The 24580-nt window shown below is 36.2% G+C and overlaps 2 protein-coding genes and 1 long non-coding RNA gene across 6 annotated transcripts in view; 1 reads left to right on the plus strand and 2 right to left on the minus strand.

The window, feature by feature from the left end:
- The window catches only part of quo (quattro), a 37361-nt gene extending 21461 nt beyond the window's left edge, over positions 1-15900 (minus strand). For 2 of the 4 annotated variants that reach the window (XM_059497752.1, XM_059497750.1), the window contains exons 1-5: positions 15580-15893; positions 5367-5564; positions 2586-4458; positions 1657-1827; positions 854-977 (exon numbers count right to left, since the gene is read on the minus strand). In XM_059497752.1, coding sequence (XP_059353735.1) covers positions 854-977; positions 1657-1827; positions 2586-4458; positions 5367-5564; positions 15580-15582 — 2369 coding nt within the window. In that variant the 5' untranslated portion in view covers positions 15583-15893. Of the gene's footprint in view, positions 1-853; positions 978-1656; positions 1828-2585; positions 4459-5366; positions 5565-15579 lie in introns of all 4 variants that reach the window. The other 2 variants (XM_059497751.1, XM_059497753.1) reach the window with 2 other exon arrangements.
- The window catches only part of tgm2b (transglutaminase 2b), a 251085-nt gene that overhangs the window by 42486 nt on the left and 184019 nt on the right, over positions 1-24580 (minus strand). The window lies entirely within an intron of this gene.
- Positions 808-23940, plus strand: LOC132090968 (uncharacterized). Its single transcript, XR_009422111.1, has 2 exons — positions 808-986; positions 22928-23940. It is a non-coding gene; the product is annotated as an uncharacterized LOC132090968 (long non-coding RNA).

Genomic DNA, 24580 nt, shown 5'->3' on the forward strand with positions numbered 1-24580 from the left:
TGCATCTTCTTTTACATCAGTAAGTAAAGCCATATTTGGTATAGCATATTAAATTTGTGCAGCTTCCAGGAGAATTTAAAAAAAAAAACAATCAGTATTGTCAAAATCCAACTGCCATCAAACCAGAAATTCTAATTATTGACATAAAGTAAATTTAAAGTGTGCAGCACTTTTGTTTCTCATAGAAATAAACTGGCATCACCATTTAAATCTATTCTTAAATTATGTGGATTTATAAGTGCTTGTAAATAAGATGGCAATTCTAGTTATAATGTCTTGTTGTAATTATAAAACTCAGTGACAGCGAAGAAACATAAATAACTATACACGATGCAGATTTATAAAATATTAGGAATAATCATCTCGAACAGCCTTTTGGGGTGGATATGAAATATTGATTTGTGTTTAAATTATCTATGTATTATTATTATTATTATTATTAATAAGAAAAATCTCAATCACAATGTACTGTAAAAAATAATTGTCTTGCACTTGTTGCGTTTGTGTCAAACGAGAGCGCGAGAGAAAGTAGTCCCGGTTTCCTTTACCTGGATGAGCGGACTAATATACAACGTTGTTATGGACGTCCGCGAAACCACTTAAACATTACATGATATATATATATATATATATATATATATATATATATATATATATATATATATATATATATATATATATAGCCGATGATATATATTTCTTAATTCAAATTCTATTCCGATTTTTAATTAAGAAATACATTTTAGGCACAAACATGCCTGATAGGCTAATGAGGCCGTTTCACATCGCTTTGTATTTGGATTACTGCCCTCTTGTGGTAAGTGAGCAGATTGCTCTCGGTTTGGTACAGTACCTGGGAATGGAGTGCAGATAGAGCAAAAGTCTGCAGAACTCATGAGGAGAAAGTTGAGTGGACGGCCAGCCTTTTCTGCCCCCGTAGACCTCAACCACAGCCCGGCCAGCTCTGTCACGACTTCCTGGTATTGGTAAGAGAACATACAGTATTAAGCTTAAATAACACGATTTTACAGAATGACCATATTTTCTGTGTTCGAGTGTGCAATAGCTTTGTCATTTTAGCGACAAACATGACACATTTAGGAGCAAAAGCAAATCAATCACAATTGTCTGAAGTTGTTTATCTTCCATATTTGGATTGCACTTGGCTGCATGCTAACCGCTACATTATAGAGGCTGGTGAGTGGAATGTGCAACATGTGCATGTGCAAAGTTAGAAGCAAGTAGTCATTTAGAAGGTAATTTTGGCTAAAGTAATTTGGATATATGTTCACACCCCCGGAAGCAAGTTGTATGTTACTGTATATTACAAGTCATAAAATATTTTCCTTGTGTGAGAGCTGACTTACAGTAAATTCAGTTATTAGTCACTGATGATTCTCCTTGTATTGAATTAACCAATGGTTCTACTAATTTTGGTTTTCTTGTATCTGTTTTTCAAACAAATGTACTGTATCATGTGTCATCAGAATTATTTTTGTTGATGAAACAGGGTAAATGTGACAATTAGATTTTTTTTGAGTGAACAATTCTTGCTCAAGGAAACAGTAGTGTTTTTAAGGCTTTGCATGGATGAACATTAAACACATCACAACACATACAGTATATTCATAATTAAAAATTGGTTAGGTAGCATACCCGGTAGACAGATGATGCCTAGCTGGAGAAGGCTCTTGATTGTGGGGTCCTGGGAAAATAAAGTCTGAACTCCATTCTCAGGCTGGCCAGTGAAGAGCTGATCAGTGTCTGATTTCTGGAGCTCTACTCCATTAACAGATGGAGTTCCAGCCTTTACAGATGAGTAGACTTCTTCAAAAAATGAGAAATTACATTTATTTTCAACATTGGTAAATATGCCAACACAAAAGAATTCTACTTTTTCTGAACTTATTGCTTGACTGAAAAGACATATGCCACAGCTAGATGGAGCTGTTGATCTCTCCTTTACATTTTTTATTGTTGGAAAAAATGAATTGTAAACTGAATCCATCACCCTCCTCTTCCCATTTACAGACATCTAACAGCTTCCCCATAAAACTGGGGGATGTAGTTATTTCTGTTCCCTGCTCTTTGCTCTTTTTGGTCTTCATGAATGCTTTCATTCTGTTCTGCTAAAGAAATCAGATTAAGGACTGCAGAAATTTCCCTGTGGATCGTTGTGCAAGGTCCTGACCATTGGCCAGTGTCACATTGAACTCTTTTAAGATGACCTTTCAGAAGGGTATATTTTCTCCTCCGCAATTTACCAGGGTCAAGGTTGTCTGTAAATCAGTTGATATGTAATGGCGGGCGGGAACTAGACTTGGCCTCATAGTAGTTTCATTTTTGTACAATCAACTGTTCATATCAGTCATGTTTGAACATGCTTTTCATTTAAGGATAAAGATCTAAAAAACAGAATGTTGGCCAGATGTCATGTTGCTTAAGATGTTCTTTTGACAGCAAAGTGAGATGCGGGGTAAAATCTGTATGCAATTAGTTGACACACAAAGCAAGCTTCTTCTAAATGTCTGTAACAAATCAGAAGCACAAGTCTCTTTTACATGCAGAGGTCAAACTCAACTTACCCTTTCTTGCTTCTTGCTGTCTGTTTAATTTTGGGGACACCAAATTAGCTGTGTGTTTTATTCCCTTGATAGAAGGCAACATGGGAATGATCTCTGGATAGACATCACTGCGGCTTCTGTTGGTTGGCTTGTGCGATTGAAGACGCTCTTTAGTTGTTTCGGAGACTGAAGAGGATGATCGGGCTTTAGACCTGCTTTTACCTTTGATCACCTGTACAGGTGAATCTGGGCCTCTTCCACTGTGTTTGTCATCACAGAAGACTTTGTAATCCAAAGGTCTGTTCTCATTTTGGAACAGGATATGACTGAACTGGGGTTGAAATAGAGGAGGTGTTTGTTTGGAGGCCTGTGTTAGCTGAATTGGATTGAAACCCTGCAAAGATAGATTAGCATCTTGTCTGTGACCACTGTGGTCGGGGAAAGCCCTAAGTCCCATTTTGGGTAAGTGTTGGGTTTTAGTGTGTTTCTGGCCGCTAATCCTCATTTGAAACGAATCTTGTCTAAAAGAGTGTTGCCTTTTGTCGGGTAGTGCCTTAGTTCCTAGTACAGTCTGATGGAGATCCTTTTGCCCTGTGAGTAATGACTTGTGTTGTTGTCTTGCTTGGACCATGCTAAGGATCTGTTGGGTCATATGTTGGTCAGAAGACTCCGCATTCTCTCTTGAACTACAGTCATGAGGTATGCTCTGACTTGATTTCTTTGGGGTTTGCTTTTGTTGGACTGAGTTATCAAAGGATTGCATAGGGTTTCTGTCTGCTTGGTTTGGTGTCTGGCCAAATGTACAACTCGAAGGTTTAAGTCTAAGGCCAACTCCGTATCCCCCACAGCTTGGCTCAACCTCCTCTACATCTGTCCTTGTTTCATCTAAGGAAGGCAGCATACTTGCTCTCTCAAAATTCACAGGGTTTCGGAGAGCTGCCATATAAGACTGCCGATACCTGCATTTGGATTCTGGATCGTTTTGCATGCTCTCATGTGGTTTGTTTTGCATACAGGGATTGCAGTCCTCTCCACACAGGTTAACAATACTTTTTGGGGCAGGTTGAGTTGTCCTGACTAACTTGAAACCCAGTGGTTTTGTGGGCATTGCTATATTGTTGAGGACCAAAGTATCTTTCTCCTTGTTGAACTCTAAAAGATCCACATATTCTCCTTCCAGCTCTCGGTTGTTTCTGCTGTCCCAGGTATTAGGAGATACCCAGCCTACAGGTTTTCCAGCAAAACTGCTTATTGGATGTCCTTGGTCAACCTTCACCAATCTGTTGCCACCGTCCACTAGTTGAACGGAAACCACCATCCCATCATTAGTTGGAAGGATCCTAGTTTCCATCTCAAGTGGTAAAAGGCCTATAGGTACCTGTGACTCGTTCGAAATCTCAGATTCAAGATCTTTCACACGGAGAGTTGGTGTTGAGCATGGCATTGTTTCAGGCCAGATGTTAGATTTGGGCCTGTCAAGGAATTCTGGGTTGGCAACTTCAGTCCAGGGTACTTTCACAACCCCCTGATCAGACGATAGCACACACTGACACAAAGGATTTCCATGACGTCCCTCATTTATTTCCCTTAGCCAAGACTCTGTGAATATGCATGGATAAGATGTCTCAGGAATGGGAGTCCCCTCAATTGCAGTACCCTCCAGCAACCTGGAACCGGCTTGCAGCACCAGATTCTCTTGCCCCAGTAGGTCTTCCTGCACAAGAAGACTTTTGACGACGATTCGGGCTGACTGTTCACCAAAAGGTTCCACCTGCAAGTAGAAATCTCCAGGTCGGAGAAGTAAAGGGTTGATGGGGGCGAGTTGGATCACCACACGATCTCTCAGGCACAATGGCCAACCCTCACACTGGAACAGCACATCGGAGTATGCAGCCTAGTGGGAGAAAGAAAGGGCAAAGCTAGTTTGTTGACTTGCAGATAATTTTGAATTGACAGATTTTATGACCACAAGATTCCTAATGGCGTGGGTCTTGATGCAGTTTAGTGGCTTGCACGCAACCATTCTTGAATCTCCTTCAAAAGAAGCTGCCTTGGAAGCCCTTTGTTCTTTCTGAAGATAAAACAAAACAATCTTGTGCTGAGTGGACAAGGATAAGTAGCTTTTGGGATCTGTGCCATAAAAATCCACATGGAAGAAATATATGCACAGGAAACTGCTTTCATTTTGCCCTGTATGCTAACATACTTTACCCGTTAAGGCTTAGTTTACCCAAACATTAAAATACATAATTGACACACTATTATGTCATTCTCACTGTCCCTTTCCATACACTGAAAGCATACACTGAGCATGGCCTGTCATGCATCATAAAAGAAGTCCTTGCAAACCAAGTCTACCATTTTCTAAGTCTACTGAACCTTTATGCTAAAGTTGAAGTGTGGAATATGCTTATTTTGAGCTTGAATAGGTGTTTGCTCAAACTATATAAGATGAAATGGTAGTTTTGCAATTGTGAAATTCCCTACTTTATCTTAAAGGCATTATTCATTAAAACACTTTCAGCATAGCTTAAGTTCTCAAATCTCATTGTATTACTTCAGAAGACTTGGAATAACAAGCAAGCCTTTGGACTATGGACAACCTTCTGTCATACGGGTTTAAGGATGAGATGAGGGTGAGTGAATAATGATTTTTTTTCTTTTTTTTAAATATTAGTTTTTTCCCATTATTAAATGAAAACAAGTCACTTGGTAGTTAGGCTATTGGCTGTTTTAGATGGTTGGCTTTTACTTTGGCACTGTCAAATTTGAAATCCGATGGTCTCTTTTTGTTGTACTCACACAGGCTGCTTGTTGCACACTCTCTAGGATATGTTTGGCTGGGATAAGGAAGTTCAGCAGGCACTGCAGTGCATCTCCATGGTAACGTTCCTCAATGGTGCGAAAGAGTTGGCTGAGAACAGTAGGAGCGGTAGCCTCAAACGGAGGGAAAAGAGACGACAGGGCGCTCTGAATGGACCAGTCCAGAGAGGAAGGGTTCTGAGGTGGAGAAATAGAGAGGTTTATTTGTGAGGTTTAATAACTGTATTTTTTGTATGAAAAACATCCAGGGTTGCATAACATGATATATGATACTGCAGTTATTGTGCATTATCCCTAAATGCTTTGTTTACAGATGTAAAATGAGGTTGTTGTCAAATGGCTGTGGCAAAACCTTTTCAGAATCTCAACCCCTCCTAAATCTCACTTGTAACAGGGCCAAGCAAAGAGACAATGAAGCTTGTCATGTCAAGGTTTCACCATTTTGGCCAAATAAATCCACATTTTCCATTCTGTTGTCCACCATGTGAAAACAGTGTCTCTCTTTCTTGCCTATAAGCCATTTTAAGTGTAAGAGATGGGCAATGCTATCAAATATTCATGGAAGAAATTACAGTACCTCGCAGCTAAAGAGCCATATTTGTTTACCTTGTTATTGTGTGTTGAACAAAGGTGATTTCAATAGAAAGGCGTCTTTACAGAAGCCGTATTGAGAGTTACAGTGTCTCCTATTCATTTTACCTTTAGTGACCATCTCCTTCTGCTTTGAATGTCTCTGGGACTTGAAAAAGTGAGTTTGTCCAAAATACACCTTACCTCATGCAGAGGAGATTTGTGGCATTAGCATACAAGTAAAACAAGGCAGAACAAAGAAAACACATGCTTTAAGCATTACTGAGAGTGTTTATGTACCAAACATGTGTGTGTATTATAGAAACATCCACATTCATGCACATCTGAAGGATTACAGGGTGTCTTATATTTGCTCTCCCAAATATTTATCATGCATGTTTCTCAGCCAGTATTCTGTAATAAGGATGTTGGGTTCACATTTCATGTGTCTGACTTGGAATAATGTTCAAAGCAGATGTGGGAAGAGCACAGGGAATGCTGTCTGGAAAACTAATTCAATCTGTTCTCTTCCAGTCTGGATGACCTTGGTTTAAACCTTAAACAGACAAAACCTGTTATAGAATGGATAACCATCTACTGCCAGTTAGAGGTTAAAACTCTTAAACCGCATTTTTAAAACTATTTTTATGAAGCCTAGTGCAATGATTAGCCATAGAAAGAAATGCATGCTTTAGCTGTGTTAAGATAGCTGTGTGTTTAGTCTATTAATCTCTTATTTAAACAGCCTTAGTGGCTTCCTGGTAAACATGATTACAGGACCTGAGTGTGATCTCGTACAGGAAGTTTATGTCTGCTTAGAATGAAAAAACAAACAAAAGCCTTCCTTTTTAGAAAAAAAATGTCTTCGCGATAAGAGCATTATATAACGGAGTACACTGACCAGGATTTGTATAGTTCTAATTTAAGTTTTATTATTATTATTATTATTTATTTTCAGTTTAGTTTCTGTCTAGTTTCAGTTGTTTTTATTCTCATTGTTAGTTTTTTTTTATTATTTTAAATTATGATTTTCAGTCAGTTTTTTTTCCATAGTTAATGCACATACTAGTATCATTTACAATTGTTTATTTTTTTAGAAGGATAGTCCTGTTTTTAGGTTTAGAATAGTGTAAAATTATATCAGTTCGGTTTTCATGTTAGTTTAAATTAAAAAGTTTTCATTTTGTTTTTTTTTTATTGTTTTCATTTACAATGATTATGATGAAGTGGCCTGACAGTATGTAGTGTTTGCTAAGACAACATAATTGTTATTATTGCACATACTTAAACTTAGTGTTTTGATTAAAAAAAAAAACAGCTACAGACATCAATGATTCCTTCAAGTCTGCAGTTTACTGGATCACCGGAGAATCCCCAGTTTGAGTCATTGAAGACATCAGATGTCTGCTGTGTCATGTGCTCATGAAGTATGCGCAAATTGATGTTAATCTGCGCTAGACTTTCTCACGTTCTCACTGTTTACTGCTTGAGTTTCCAAGTGAAGCATTTTGAATTGTAAGATAATCCGTCTGTATGTTTTATGATCCTGAACCGAATTAGAACTGGACCTTCCACAATAGGTTTAATGATTAATAATTTTGAACGATTGTGGAAAGACACAATAGCCTTTTTGTCTAATCGTTAACCAAAGTAGTTTGTCTGGCCCATGCTTGTGTCTCATTCCGGGTGGTCCATCCCGGGTGCATGTGTAACCTCTTCTCCTCGTCCTCTGGCTGACTTTCCCATCCTCTCCCTTTCTTCTTCTTCTGTGAAAACATTTGCTTGGTGCAGATCACTGTCTCGCTATGGTTCTGAGCCCATCATTCTGTTTAACCCCCCTTTATGTCTCCTGTTACACGTCCACACCTCGGTTTTCCAAACACGTCCAAGTCAAACTTAATTTAACCAATCCTCAGGATCCCAAATGAAGGATATCTGGAGCCTGGTGTTGTTCCTGTAGTCTGGTATTTGCATTCAGTAGACTGTCAATTTCATTTCTCAGTGGTTTTTGTAAATTTCACACTTAGATGACGCCCTTGGCTGAACTTTGGAAAGTTAATTTGAAGGCTCATTTGAAAATCTGGAGATGAGGGTATTTTTTCATACTTTAAAGCACTTAAAGAAATAATGTCTGTCTTTCTTCTAACCTGCAAGAGCCTTCATTTTAGCAGTACAGGTTTGGTGTTACAACTCTCAATTAAATCTACACAAATATCTGTTGCAAAAACATCTTTTCCTTTGGCAGTGCACAAGTCTCTCTATAATTACATGATCTCAACAGGTAATTGTACGCTTCGGTCTAATGTTTGAAACACACCAAAACTCAACTATCATCAATTCAGAAGCTTTTTGCAGATGATTTCATAAATGCACAGTAAACAACCAGTTTTTGAACAGCCTTGTATTTAGTTTGCTAAGGCGAGCATTACTAATAGGTTACCCACTTACTAAAGTCACAACAGTATCAGTAAAGATTTTTATAACATGTTTTCTAATCAGTTTTATTAATTATTTATTATACAAAAATTTTGAAAATATTTGTGTGCATTTAGGATACAGAAATGCAAGCTATGAAATTTATTCCGTCAAGACTATTTTAGCAATTTTATTCCTAAAAAAATCACTGGTTTCCCATTTTTGTACCAGTACCATACATGTCAAATAGGTTTCAGGTATACATGGTTTGGGTAGGCAAAATCCAAAGGCTGTTTTTGATCGCAATTGGCCATTAATCATATTGATTAATGAAGATGTCAAATTTAGACATGGAATCCAACTGCAAATGCACAGATGAGTTTAAACTTTATTTAGAAATTAGAAGTGGTATTTAAAAAGCTTCATTTATGTGGGCTACCTCCATTTACTGTACACCCACAGATGCCCAGTTGCAATGGCAGAGAAATTGTATTTTGGCTTAATGCTTTTACAACAGTTGTATTTTTGTTTGTGCATGGGCATATCTAACTCAGGTGTGAAAATAGGGCCTTTGGTAAAATTTTGCATAAAAATTACTATTAATTGCCAAATTAATCTAGAAAGAGTTTTAAAAGTTTGTCTTAAGGAAGCTGTGTAGGGAAGTTCAAATCCAGAGGGCCAAAATCTGCACAGTTAAATAAAGGCATGCCTAAACAAAATGCAGTTGCAGAATAGTACCAGTAATGTGTTTGAAAACATTAGTCCTGTGCTCAAAGATTAAGTCTTGACTTGTGCATTTGGCATGGGACAAAAGAGGCACTCGGAGCCTTTTAAACCCTCTGGCTCTGTATTCAGTTCTGGATTGCACAAAGAACACAAAAAAAATGTTAAAAGTACAAGTGCTTGAAGTTATAAAGTCCATGTGCACTCTTGAGATGAACTCTAATCTAACCTGAACGGGATTCTTCGTCATCTGCAAACTTTGGAAAGTCTCTAATTTCAGCTGTCAGATTCCAGTAATTGTGATCGGTCTCTACCAGCAGCTCTTCTCTGTCTTCACCCTCTCCTCCCTCTTCAGGACAGTGTTGTCTTTGTGCCACTGTGCTTTAGCTCCTTACAGATTTGGCACAATGGAGCTTTCTCACACCACTGGCCGCTCTCATCACACAGACATCTACAACATCTGACAAGCTACTCCTCGATTAACTCACTTGTCTGAATGCGTAAAGGTGGTAAAAGCGTAAACGTTAGCTCTTTTTTTATAAAAAAGAAAAAAAAATCTTTATAGAGCTGAAGTCTGTCATTTTCCTCTGCATGTTTAGCATGGTTTTTTATGGAACCTAATGAGGTTCTCATGTTTTTTTTTTGTTTTTTGTTTTTCACGAATTGGACCGTTTTTTTACAGTTACACTTTTGTTTCAATGTATACTTTGTGTATGCATTTCTTGGTCCTACTTGGTTATTTAGTGCATTTCTTAGACCATAATGCATTTCTCATTGGATCAGAATAAATTTCTTTTCATTTCTTGCATTTTTTGCGTCTTTTGCAAACCATGTGCTACAGACAAACAAAAGTCCTGTTCTCTCCATGTAAGGGTGCATTTGAAGGGACAAATACTTCAAAAACACAGAGAAACTGTGTTTCTTCTCTTGTATCATTTATCTAGCTACAATTAAAAACCTCTTTCACCAATGGAAGTACTTAATAAAAAGAGACATGAAGGAATCAGTAAACAAGTTTAAAAGACACTAACAATGTCTTCAAGCAAAAAATTAAAACAGTCAGTCTACACTGAAAGCATCAAAGCTGCATCATAACAGAAAATAATACCCTAATTTATTTTAAAATGAAGTCCACTGTAAAACAAAAAAAAAGCACTTTGCATGCATTTTTTTTACATTCAAATAATACTGGACATTAGAATTGCTACATCTGTGCATGCGTGTAATGAGAAACTAAAGATTTAAATGAAAATTACAGGGCCAGAGACAAATTGTAAATACATTTGCATTTACAAATTTGGTGGATGCTTTTATCCACAGCAACTTGCATTGCATTGAAGGTGCACAATTTATCACAGCTCATATTAGCACATTTATTAGCTCAGGATAAGTTGCTTTCGTACATTTCTTGCCTTCTTTATATCTTTTGCAATCCATGCACTGCATGAATGCAGAGATCAGTCTAAAAGTATTTAGTAATAATAATGAAACGAATACAAATGCATAAGGATGCAGTGGATGTTCCAGTGTAGGTAGCTTCACTTTTTATAATACGAGTGGTTTAGTTTTGGTAAGATGTGACACAGCAAGCATTCAAATTCGGTGTTTAGATTTTATATCTTTGTGCTTGGTCTTTGTTTCTTTTGTCTTCTCTGTTTTCCTCCCCATTCCAATATCTCTTCTACTGCATATCCATTTATCCATGAACGAATCTCTCACAGACCCTCTAGCAGCACTTGAGCATTTATTTCCAGAACATATTAAACCTTAAACAGCCATATATCACCTCTGACATCTGCAGGTCTCGCGAACACGTCTGTCTCCGCACGCTGCCAACTTATTTTTACAGCTCGTATATTTTATTGACTTTCTCCCCAGTATGCCCTGCTGATGAAGCAACGCTCTGTGGTTTCTCGCTGAGATCCAAGACCGCACGACTGACTCTAAATGATCCCGGATATCATGTTTCATTGGATTTTGATTGAGGGTCCTGGGACTTGTTTCCAAAATAAATATTGGCAACCCAAAACACACGAAAACCCATGAAGGTATCACGGCTCTATAGCATGCATGCTGGGATTGCTTACGGTTCCCTGAACTTCAGAATGATTGAAGCATTGCGTCAGGTGGAAAAGCGAAAGGAAGAACTGAGAACATTACCACAGTTTTGGCAGATGCACCCTAAAAATCTGGATTTAAAATCACTAGTCTAGGGTCTGGCAATGCAGTGTATGGGTTCTTTAGAAAATCCCTTTATTTCCAGGATGTTTTGTAGGGCACTGGGACACCATGTGACTGGGAACATCTGGATGATGAACAACATGCTAATAGAAAACAGATGTAAATCATCAGATTTCTCTTTGTGCGCTTGACAGGAACTCTGCAAAAGGTCAAAAGATCACATTTTTAAGGGGAAAATGCACAAAGCATTATAGTCCAGTTTGCTGATGATTATAAAAAGCCCTTAAAATATATTTTACAACATGTCAGACACGGGGTGGTTACTCTCAGTAAAATGCTGTGTTAACTTTGTGGAGTTACTAGAAAATCATTCTCCATTTCCTTTTTGTTTTATTTCCTATCCTTAAGGCATCGTGCCGTTACTGTTTCAACAGCTGTGACCAACTAACTTATTTACCTTTGGTTTCATAGACGAGGCTTAAGCCCAGTCCCAGACTAAAATGCATGTCTGGGCTGTTTTAACTGAAAGAAACTTGCACTGACTGATCTTAAAATATGACAGGTTCATTGTTTTGTCTCAAGATGCACAGCAGTAAATTTTTATTTATTTTTTACAATTTTTTTTATATCTAAGGCATATTTCTAAAAACTACTTAAATGTCCTAATTGAACCATGGCCTAATCCTGGCTTAACCTAAACCCTGTCTGTGAATCTGGGATCCAAAACAACCTGTAAAACCAGGCTTTGATCCAAATCTTAGTGAGCTCCCTACATAGTCAGTATTTTAGGGCATCATGGGCATTTGATTCATTTAGCCAAATCTAAATGCAGCATCATTAGCACTGTATACCAATCCCAGTATGCATTGCAGTGAACTCAAAGAAGTGATAGAAATGTTGATTTCTATACATGCACTTTTAGAGTATCACTTTATCTAAGTGACATGCTAACGCTCAACTAGGGCTGGAGGATAAAAGTATCAACACGATTCATTGATTTCCATATAATTCAGTATCAATATTTTTCATGATATTAATTTTACACCATTAATGGGAAGGAAATTAATTTCACGTGTGACGACCTCGAGAATTAATAACATACTGTAACTTGTTTGTTCACAATTAAACTCCACATAATATATAATTTATATATTAATTTATTATAATTTATATCAATGTATAATTTATTTATTTTAAATACATTTTATGTATTTCTGAATAATGAACTTTTTTCTTTTGGCAGTTTAACTTGAATATTTGTCGTAGATGAAACTGCACCAGTCATTCACACAAGCAGATCATGCAGACTTTAGTAACACTAACCTGATCGTCAATATGTAGGATAAATATTTCAAATTACTCAAGTTTATTAGTTTTGATAAATATCTATATTTATCATTTGCCTAGCCCTAGTCTAAACCCTATTAATATCAGTTGTGCATTGAGACTTAATGGAAGCACTTTTTCTTTGTCTTTCGATTTATGTATAGTGTTACACAATCAACACTTTATTATGGTAAAATATATTTTAGTTTCAGTTATGGTTTTGTCTTAAAGGGCAGCTGCCTCTGTAGAGAGCAAGGCAGTTGACTATTTTAGTTTTTTGACCGACTCTGTGTCAGAGACAAACATCGCTCTCTGTGTTGAACACTAATCCTGTGACAGGTAGAGTGTGTTTCTGTGGTAGAGTGTGTGTTTGGTGTTGTCAGGGTTTGTGAGAGCTGCAAACAGGCCCGAGCACAGTGTGACTGTTGTTTATGTGTATGAATGAGAGAGTTCACTCTAATGGTGTTTTTCTCCAGTGAGCACAGCTGTCGAATGGTCACTGCACAAGAAAACAAGTGTGCAGGTGAGTGGCCTGCTCAACGCTCCTTCTGCAGGACGTCCCAACACTTCTGTGGGCTTATTACAACCTGTCAAGTCCATCGTCTCATGATCAAATCTATGTTCATATTTACCGTCAAACCCATGTGTTACTGTAAGGTTTAAAAATACAGTCGATTTAGCAATCTGTCACACACAGAAAGGTGTGTAGATGAGAAATTACATTTAAGGATGTTTTATTTTAGCACTTTCACACTTAAATTACAGCAAGCAGACATGTGGGAGACTGTTTCTACAAAAACATTTAGTGTTTGTTTTTCGAAAGAACGTTCTAATAAATTTGAAGTATTGAACAAAATCAAGTGAGTTGAATCAAAGTATTGCGATATTATAATAAATGTATTTGAACATCAACAAAAAGGTACAAGATTTATTTAAGTATTGTACTTCAAGTTTTCTCTCTGAAATTGTGTCAACTAGACACAATTTTTAATTAACACTGTACTACTGTTTTAAAAGTTTGGGGAGCACTGAAAATATTTTTTTATGTTTATGAAAAAAGTCTCTAATGCTCACCAAGGCTGCAATTATTTGATCAAAAATACAAGAAAAAAATAAAGTAAATTTTTAGTAAAAGTAAAAAAAATTGTGAAATATTACAATTTAAAATAACCATTTTCTATCAGAATATATTGTCATATTAATTTATTTCTGTGATCAAAGCTGAATGTTTCCATCCAAAGTTACAAATTAAATTTATGCACAAAATTTTAATATTTGGAATTAATATCGCATGAAAAATTTGCGAATAAAGCACCATTTCCATCCAGGTGAACAAAATGATCACTTCCTGATTTACTTGTGCTATATATCACAAAGAAAAAATACATTTGCTGCAGTAGGAGAAGGCGCCGTATATAATAATGTGTGTATACAATAAATTCCGAGCATCAGAGACTCTTATTTTTCTGAGTCTGCTGTTTGGGAACGCAGTTCTTCGAGTTAATTATAACAAAGCTCTTTGATAAGACTTTGCTCAAGCATATTAGATTGACAAAACTAGTATTTCAGATGCTGTGCAATCGGTCCATTGGTTGGTCCAGTTTTATGCTGACCCATCGCAAAATCACATGATGTGCATTAAGGAATTTATTCTGTAAAAGTGTTTCCATCGTAGTTTATGCTCGTTTTCTTACTATACATTTTTTATGCACATTTTTAGAATTTATGTGCATCTTGGCTTTTCCATCCAGCATTGTTTTATGCGATATCCAAAAATGCACATAAACATAGGTGGATGGAAACATAGCTAGTGTCACATGATCTTCAGAAATCAGTCTAATATGATGATTTACTGCTCAAGAAACATTTCTGATTATTATCAATGTCGAAAACAGTTGTGCTGCTTCATACTTTTGTGGAAAACGTAAGACATTTTATACTTTGAGTAAAAAGTTCAAATTAACAGCATATTTGAAATGGAAATCTTTTGTAAGATTAGAATTGTCGTTACTGTCATTTTTCAACAGTTTAATGCATCATTGCTGAATAAAAGTATTAATTTCTTCAAAAAGCTTTCTGGCCCCAAACTTTCGATTTGGAAGCATGTCTTCACTTAATCTCGGAGCGCATTGTAAGTCTGTTGTGAAGCGTTTTATGTTATCTAGAATGACGACAATAAATGGGATCTGATGCTTTGTGTTTGACTGCACAGACCGCTGGCAGCTCCAGCTGTTGGTTCAAAACATGAAATTCAAGATGTCAGAACATATTGGTGAAATGACAGTATAAGCGATATCATCATCTAAAGAGAGTGTAGACTGGTTTCTGCTCTGCAGGTTCACATTGCAGTTGCCATGAACTCCAAAGGTCTGAAACATGCATTAAACACACCTCGATCTGCTCTCCTGTACCTGTCAGTGTGTTATCAGAGACGAAACACACCTGCCTAACTCAAATAAAACCCAACATAAAGCTTCAGCTCTCAACCAAACACCATCAGTCATTCAGAGAGGCATAACAAACCATCAATATACTGTAGAAACAAAGCTCAATGTGTGCTGGAAAGTGGGTCAGGCTGAGGGTCTCAAGAAAAATCTGAGACCGCATTGAATATCTAGGAGGTTTTTCATTTATAAACAACTGTGAAAGATTAATCCTTTTTATTCTTACTACGAGATCGCGACACACAGGGCTAGAGTCAAATAACTAAAGCTGATCTTAAATCGTTTTGCTCACTACATGCAAGTCTATAATAAAGTGTTTTAACCTTAAACACTGATTGTTGAAACTTTAAGTTGTTAAAAAACTTTTTTTTTAACTATATAGCCATGTTAAGAGAACATTAATGTATGTTTAGGACTAAATCATGGTCTCCTACAACACCTGGTCACAGTCATTAGTTCAGTAGGTCAGTGGCACAACAACACCGACCGTGTGTGTAAAAAACAAGTGTGTGAAATAAACAAGTCTTATTTACCATCTTGACGACTGAATCACAGCTACTGAGTTGTCATCCTATAATCTGTGCCTCCAGCAGAGAAAAATGCCCAGTTTAGCTCTTCACTGGTAATGGCAGAATTCCCATGATAGTCTCACATCCAGAGGTGCTTCCATGCTGTCCGGTTTGAGACGGCTGGTAGATCTGGACTATAGCAGATCAGATCCATTGTTTAGCAAGTTACTGGAAGTTTGTACAAGAGTACGACGTCTGCTGAGAAATGTAAAGTGTCAAGCGGTCTGTCGTCGACTCACTGCGTTGTTTTGTCTCGACTGTAAAGTGCTTGAGAGAGAGAGAGACAGAGAGAGCAAGTAAAGGGTCGGAGAGGAGGAGGAGGTCTTTCTTTCAGAGGAAATCGCCCTGAAGGCTTTTGATACTTTTCTCAGTGGCAAATCAGGACCTCCCTTCACACACACACACACACACACACACACACACACACACACACTCGGTCAAACAAAGAGACCCCTAAAGCCTCCCTAAATTCTTTCATTTCCTTTGTACAGTTCAGTTTCTCCTTGTTTAAACACTTCAGAGAGAGCGAGAGACTCTTGGAATGTGTAGTTACACAAACACCTCAATATTACTCCCAGATACTCTCAGGAGGAGACTGACGGATGAAAAACACTGATGGTTTCTTAGAAGGAATGTCCATTACTTAAACACACACACACACACACACACACACACACACACACACACAGTCCCACAAAGCTAGACTTTTAACCATCAGCTTGAAAGTTTGGTCAACTTTGCAGCTTATTCTGGCCAAGACCCGCCCACTTAGACAGGAAGAGAGATCTGATTGACAGGTACAGTGACCAACCACAGTTGGTTTTTATGTGCTGTTAGAAGTGGGTTTCTTTGTCTCTGTATGACTTTCTTTCTTTCGTTCTTCTTTTTCCCCCGAAAGTAAGGTGAGTTATTTTTTTTTTCAATTCCAGTAATTTTGCTTCAGTAAAAAAAGTGTTATTTTGGTATTATTTTTATACTTTTATGTTATCTATTAATGTTTTGAAGTAGCTTTTATTTTTATATATTCAGTTTTATATTTTATGTTCAAATCATGATGTGCGTTTGTCATTTTTATGTCTTTATTTAGATTTTGTTCTATCTATCTATCTATCTATCTATCTATCTATCTATCTATCTATCTATCTATCTATCTATCTATCTATCTATCTATCTATCTATCTATCTATCTATCTATCTATCTATCTATCTATCTATATAATAGTACTTATAATTTTAATGCTTAATTTTAGTGCTTAAACTTATATTTCAGTTAGTTGTCAATGCAACATTTCAAGTTTCCTATTTGGTTTTCATAAAAAGAAAATATTCAGCTATATTTCAATTAGCAAAACTATTTTTAATTGTTTTGGTACAATAACAGTGCCAAAATGAATTTATATTTATAAGACAATGTAGTGCAGGACCTCTTTTTCATAGAAATTTGATTGAATGATGTTCGGTGGAAAAGAGTGTCAAGTGGTTAAAAAATAAGAGCAACAGTTTCAGAGGCAGAGCAAGGTTGTGATGAAACATTTTGATAAAGTACTATAAAAACAGGTCTTTAAATCATGCATAATAAGAACATGTATTAAGAGTGTTTAACAGTCTGATTTCATGTTGACTTTAACAAGTCGTCCCCTAACTGAACATGAGAGATGAATCTGGCCAGACGTTAAACACAATGATGAAAGAATTATGGTTTTACCAGTTAGTCCGGAGCGTTACATTGATAACATCAAGGACACAGGGAATATGAATGTGGATAATAGACTCCTTGTGTCTCTCAGTGATAACTGAATAAAGATAAAGTACTGTGTGGAAATTAGACTGATGGACCGATGAGTCAAGAAGAAAGAAAGAGGGAGATTTGGTGGGAAAAAGGCGGATAGAAAGATCTGTCTTGTTTTAACATTTATCTGATGCTCAAATGAAAGGATCTAATTAAAGCCTGTCTAAAACACTAAAGCAGAGATGTCTGGGGATAGAAAGAGCCACTTTTTTACACTGTCTGCAGAAAATGTGCAGATACAGAATAAGTTAGTACTGGGAGGTTTGTTCAAATCACTAACCATGTGTGTGAGCAGTAGTCGTAATGGATGACTAAACAAACACCACAAAAGAGTTATTATTGAAAAATCATGTTTAGAAGAGAAAAAACTGCATAACTGAGCTCAACGCTAAGTATTTTTAGTTAAAAATAAATAAAGTAGGTATGTTTTCATTTTTTTTGATCCATGTAACCTTGTATCCCAATAAATATGGATTTTATGACACCAAAATATTAATTAAATGTTATAATTCTCTATTCCAGGTACAATAGCACAGTAAAAACTACTAAACTGTTGTAAAGTTCAAACATTACTAAAGATACTTTTTAAAGATCGGTTTAACTCAGTACGTCGGGTACAAAACCTGAAAAATCAAATCACTTATTCTTAACTATGTGAACAAAATACAGATTAAACATCATTAAAATGAAAAAAGGCGTGTTTAATGACTTGTATAAGAGCAGTGAGTGATTTTCTGTTTGTCTTTTGTATGATTAACATTTAATGGAAGAAAGCTGATGGTATATTAGGCTGCTGTCACTTTAAGACCTAATGCATGAAACCAATATAATAATGCACATGCGATTTCTTTTTCAAATGTTTAAGTTCATTTAAGACGTAACCTCTGTGTTTACAAGGATTCTTGCCAAGATGGGCATCTTGACAATTTTTTTGTCTATGTGTCCCTTCAAGCAAAAGAAAACTCAATCCGCTATTTCCTATACGGGCACAAACGTCTACAATTGCTTGAATGTTTAAATTGGCAAGACTTTCGTTAAACCCACACAGCACTGGCCTGATTGTCTTTCACATTGTTCCCAGGCCATCAGGCAGATCATAATGATGCTGAGAGAAACAGGAAGAACTCTGAGAGTATGGATTTATTGTTCTTGTTAAATCTCAGCGAGTGAGAGACACCTGTGGTTTCTGTGGGCTGCATATTCATCTGGACTGTTGCACTGAACACAAGTCCCTCAATCCAGCAAACACCCTGGGGGTCTGACCCTCCATTGAAGAGTCATTTATAGTTGTAAAGTTTACGTATGGGGAAGTATTGAATCAATACGATTGAAAATATGATCATGCAAAATAAATAAATAATATTTATTTGTTTAGTAATTTGTTTTCAGTGTGTGTGTGTGTGTGTGTGTGTGTGTGTGTGTGTGTGTGTGTGTGTGAACATACTGTAAGTGAGATTTGAAAGCTGTGCTAGTGTAGATAATTTTCATAGTTTAAATTTCAGTCTGTTTTCACTGTCAAATGACTTTAGATAACTTGGAAAATGCTAAATTCATGTCATAACAATTTCCCATACGACACTTTGTGGAATTATTTTCAATTTTGATGCTTGACAACCTCTGGACACCCTTCACTTCCACTGTGTGGAAAAGAACAGCTCGTGCATGCAGCCAAATATCTCCTTTACTGCTCATCAGACATTATTTAGAAAGAAATCTTGAGAGGAATGTGAAATTGTTTTTTTACAGATGGAAAAATGTAAGAAAAAGAGGGTTAGATATCACTTCTAGCCTGAAGAACACATCTGGAGTAGAAACAGATGTTGATGATTTGAGTGTGTGTGTGTGTGTGTTAGATCAACCTGAAATGTTAATGAGTGTTAGCTGGTTTACATGCTAATTTTCTGTATTGAGTTCATTGTCTCAAACACATTTGGCTTAAGTGGTAGAGCATTGCGTTAGCAGCGCAAGGTTGTGGGTTCAATTCCCAGGAAACACATGTTAGGTAAAAACTGTTAGCCTGAATGCACTGTAAGTCGCTTTGGATAAAAGCGTCTGCTAAATGCATAAATTTAATTTTTTATTTTTTTATTTAAACTGCAAAGTTGAACACTTTTGTAATCTGATCACCATCAACTGTTTCTGCTTTATACTGCAATATTTCATGAGGATACATTATCAAAGTGACTCTAGGAATTATGTTTTTCACCTGTGATGTGCAAAGAGCATCAAAATCACAGCCTATGGATCAGAATTCACTTTCTTATGAAAGATGAAATGGAAAGAAAATGTTTCTGTTTAATTGTAGGAATCATCGCCTATTCTTTTAAAGCTTGTAGACGGATGTGCAGTTTGTGCAACTACAACTTAATGGGCTGCAAGACTGAAAAACAGGCCTGTCGGGCTGTGAATGGAGATCAAATGACTTCGGGGCTCATTAAAATACTTTCCAAGGAAACAATGACCTTTCTATTGACCAATCCTGACATTGCCATTAGGGGAATAAACTTGCATGAAAATTAACAAAACGCTGCAACATGAACTGCTGCATTTGTCTGGAGATCCATCAGCATTTGTCAAGAAGAATGAATGACCACTGTTTCACATGTACATCATGATTTCCAACCATCCCTCTTCTTTTGTTTTGATGTACATTTAATTACTCTGAAGGACACATTAATGGTGGAGTCTTCCGGAACGAAAACCGATCTAGCAGAAACACAGTCTAGTTAAGTTAGCTAAATTTGGCAGTTCTGTATGTTGTTTCAGGGTTGGTTGTTTAGGTATGGGGCCCCAACACAATAACTATATATCCTCTTTTACACCTAACACTTATATTGCTCAGTCGCTCTCATAGTTTATAGGCCAAATGTCTATGTTAAAACGGATTATGTTTTAGTGAAAAGGTTTGTGTGAGGGTTCGTTTTAGGTAAAAGAGATAGTAGTCGATGGAAAGTCCCCATCATGATAGAAAAACAAATGTGTGTGTGTGTGTGTGTGTGTGTGTTAGGGTGGGGTCGGCTGTAGGTGAATGGAGATCTCTTCTCAATTTCAATAATGAGACAATAGAAGTGTATGAATGAATGTGTGAAACAAGTTTTTTCATCGGATCTCTTTCAGTCGCAGACAATGATTCACTTCATCTGTCAAATCCATTAGAAGGATGTATTCTGTGTGCGTTTGCAAAACCAATGTACTAAAAACTGGGAATGAAAGTCATTTAAGTCTGAATTATATTTCATCTTGATTGCTTTAAGTTTGCATTTCTTTGTATCTGTCCTATAGCTGCAATTCTGAATCCCTTTCAGAAGTTATGCCAATATGGCAATGTGTATACGATGGCCCTGTTTATATTTACATACTGTAGTATTTACTGTACATGCACTGAAAATGACTTTGAAATTCTTATTGCTAGCTAATTTAATAAATAATTACAAAGAACAGTATTTAAATTCAATTCAAATTTATTTGTATAGCGCTTTTTACGATACAAATCATTGCAAAGCAACTTTACAGAAAATTATGTTTCTGCAATATCTAGTAGTCACTTATCACTGGTGACTGTCAGTTTATGTGCATATGGCAGAACTTTTCTGAAAAAATAATACAAGACGTAGTCAACCACACGATGAATACTATTAACAGCAATTATTATAAAACAGTATTTCTTTTACACAGTATTTTCTTTGAAAACATATTCCGAAGTGTATTTAAAACGTTCAAAACTTTTTTTATCACATAGCGCTGTATTTGAATTTGTATTTGTATCTGAATTTTTTTTTATTTTATTTTTTTTATGTTTCTCTGCTTTTTTGTTTGGTTGTTTGCTAATCTGCTAAAATTCAGACACATGATATTCACTCTAGATTGGTCTGTCTCTCTCAGTTGATGTTTGCAGGGGTTTGTGTGCACTGGACATGGGTGGAGAAGTCAAACAGAGCTCCTGAATAATGTCTGTGTGTGTGTGTGTGTGTGTGTGTGTGTGTGTGGAGACACACCCCATTTAAATATAGTATGAGCCAGACGGCCTAATCATGGCAAACACACCTAAACGCACTGAGTATTTCTGCAGCGCTGCTGACGGTAATGTGGGCCGAAATAAAATGGACTATAAAAATAGCTTTTATGTTTCTCTTTTCTTCTCTAGTGAATTTAGGAGAAACAGAATTCCCTTGAGTAATGGTGAAGGTATGCATGCATTCACTATTCAGGACAAATATAAATGGCTGGACCATCCAAATACACACACACACACACAGCATGGAGAGCAGCTCTAATTCAATTTGACATTTTAAATTGTTGCAGATGTGGCTCAGACTGTTCCGATGGTGTGTGTGTGTGTGTGTGTGTGTATGTTTGTGTGTGTGTGTGTGTGTGTGTGCGTGCGTGCGCACGTGTGTGTGTGTGTGTGTGTGTGTGTGTGCGTGCGTGTGCGTGTGTGTGTGTGTGTGTGTGTGTGTGTGTGTGTATGTGTTTAATGGGAATGCTTGTATAGAAACTGGACAGTCATACACTATTAGCCGAAAGGAACGCTTATAAAGCACAGATGTACTGAGGCTCCAATGAACTTACCTTAGACAATCTACACTAGCTTTTTACCCTTTTAATTTTTTAAATCTTGAATATAAATGCTTTGCTGTTTGCTGAAGGAACCACATTTCATTCATAATTAACTTTGATGCATTTTACTGATGGGTTTTTCGTAGTGAACATTCAGCCTCTGTATATGATCAAATGTAGCTATCAAAATCATTGCATGTATATTTATGAGGAAGCCTATCATGGCTGGCTTTGGGATTGTTTAAAGAAGAGTGTTGACTGTTAATATGAAATATGACATTAGAGTAGATGACAAATGCACATGGTCTGTTTTTCAACATCCTTATTTTAGGTTATAATTTTATATACCTAAGTTTATGAAGCATCTGGGTCATGTTTCTCACCAAAATCAAAAATATATATATTTTTAATTATTGATTTATTGATTTTATTTTTTTGCATTTTGGGAATGTTTTAAAGATTTTTTTCTCATTACTATTAATGCAAAAATTGGACTCCAAACCATTTTTACAGTAATAAAAAACATACTTTCTTTTTAATTGTGTTTATCAACTTTATTTACAACTAAATTATTATTATAACATTGTAATGATTAAAAAAATATATTTAAATTATAAAAAAATAGAACAATTGATGCATTAATGGTCATCTAATAGGCTTCATTTTCTTTGTACAGTATATAATTTATGTTTTTCCTTTAGATTTTATGGTAAAATATGACTCTTGCAAGGTTTCATATGATTCATTATTTTATCTTTGTTTTGCTGTTATATATACTCTATAAAAACTGCATAACATATTGAAAAAAATACTGTAGATGGCTTGTCGCGCTGCTGGACGTGCCGTGTGAACTACTCAAGAGCACACTGACCTGATCAGACTGTGACAGACAGCAGAAATGAGTGACTGTCACACAGAGATGCTATACTGCATTCTCCTCCTTTCCTCTGCTTTAATCAATCTCAGATGCAGAGCAGAGCGGCTGAAACTCATTATGACTGTATTAAGATTCGAGAAACTGGATCAGAGACGAGGGGCTTATAGTCGTGAGACATAAAGGAAGAACATCTGGTCCACATGCAGACACATGATGAGAGAGCTTACATGCATTTTCACAGTGTTATCAACAACAATGTACTTTATATTGAAATATGAAAACGCATGCATGCCTGAATGAGTGCTGTGATTTTACAGAAGGAACGTGTGAAACAGCACCCTCTACTGGCTGATTGTTTTGACAATAATAATTCTCCCAAAGATGAAAATATCACTCTCATGCTTTTTCTTTTTTTGAGTGAACTCCAACTACCGCTTTAGTGACCATGAAAGGAACACGAGTGAGTGTGTGGTGAATGTGTTTGTGAGACTCAGGAGGTCGGTCACTCCTGTCATATCTTTTCTGAGTGTTTGCTTTAAGCTCAAAAGATACGGGTTTGTGTTTGAGTGTGTGAATGTCTGGACATTTCAGGCAAACACACCTATTCTGCTGAGTCTCCATGTGTGTGAGGAGATTAGCTGTGTTTACACAGAGTGTGTTATCAGTCATTAGTCTGAGAGCCACACACACACACACACACCTCTGTTTAAATTCATTTGTTCTAATGCTGAGCCATCACATCGAGAACCTGAGTGCAGAATAAACCTTTCATATACACATTATCAGCTTGTCAAGCTCATCTGACCAACAGTTGTTGAGAGGTTTAGAAAACAGGTGATGTTAAGCTTCTTTATCAGTGTTTACAGCATTGCACATGAGATTTAAATAGGCTATTTAGGTTTTTCAACTGTGCATGATTCATGATGCACAATCTACAGTATTGGTACTATACTGGTTATCAGCTCGTATTAGAGATTTTTCTTAAATTGGTTGATATTGGATATATTGGCTGATTTTTAATTGCTCCTTATTATCTTTTCTATCAACATGCTCAAAGTTAAACTTTAAAAACTCGAATAATTTAATAAAACTGTCATATGAATATTTCTCTTTCATAATTAGAATGTTGTTATGCCCAATTTTAAAATGATGTATTGTAGTCCTTAGTGTTTTATTTGAAATGTATTTAGATAAAATAGGAAAGAATTTTAATAGCATCCATAAAATTAAGGCAATCATTGCATCAGCCAGAATTGTAATATTATTCATCCCTAATTAAAATGTAATGACTTGCTCTGCTTCCAAAACAACTTTCCTATTAATCTGATGTCATCAATCTCTCTTATATCGTTTGGACTTCTGTTAAAAGAGATTAAAAGTGATTCAATAGAGGAAAAATTAATTCTCCAAACAAACAAATTCTAAACAAATTCTCATCTCTTCTGTACATTGAAAAAAATGTTTCATTCATCCAATTAAAAAGAAATAGGGTAATGATTCTCCAGATTCTCAGCTATATTTCTTAACTTGAGCCATAAATGCAAGTTATTTGTTTTTTTTATTGGCTCAACTTAAAAAAAAAAAAAAAAAATTATATATATATATATATATATGTGATTACATTAACCTTTTTTTATTTTATTAATAAAATAAATAATAATAAAAAGAGTAATAAAAAAGTATTTTCTTGGTTATGTGAATATTAAGGGAACATTCCATCTTGCAACATTATGCCAACGATA

The sequence above is a fragment of the Carassius carassius genome, chromosome 17, assembly GCF_963082965.1.
Source record: "Carassius carassius chromosome 17, fCarCar2.1, whole genome shotgun sequence".
NCBI lineage: Eukaryota > Metazoa > Chordata > Actinopteri > Cypriniformes > Cyprinidae > Carassius > Carassius carassius.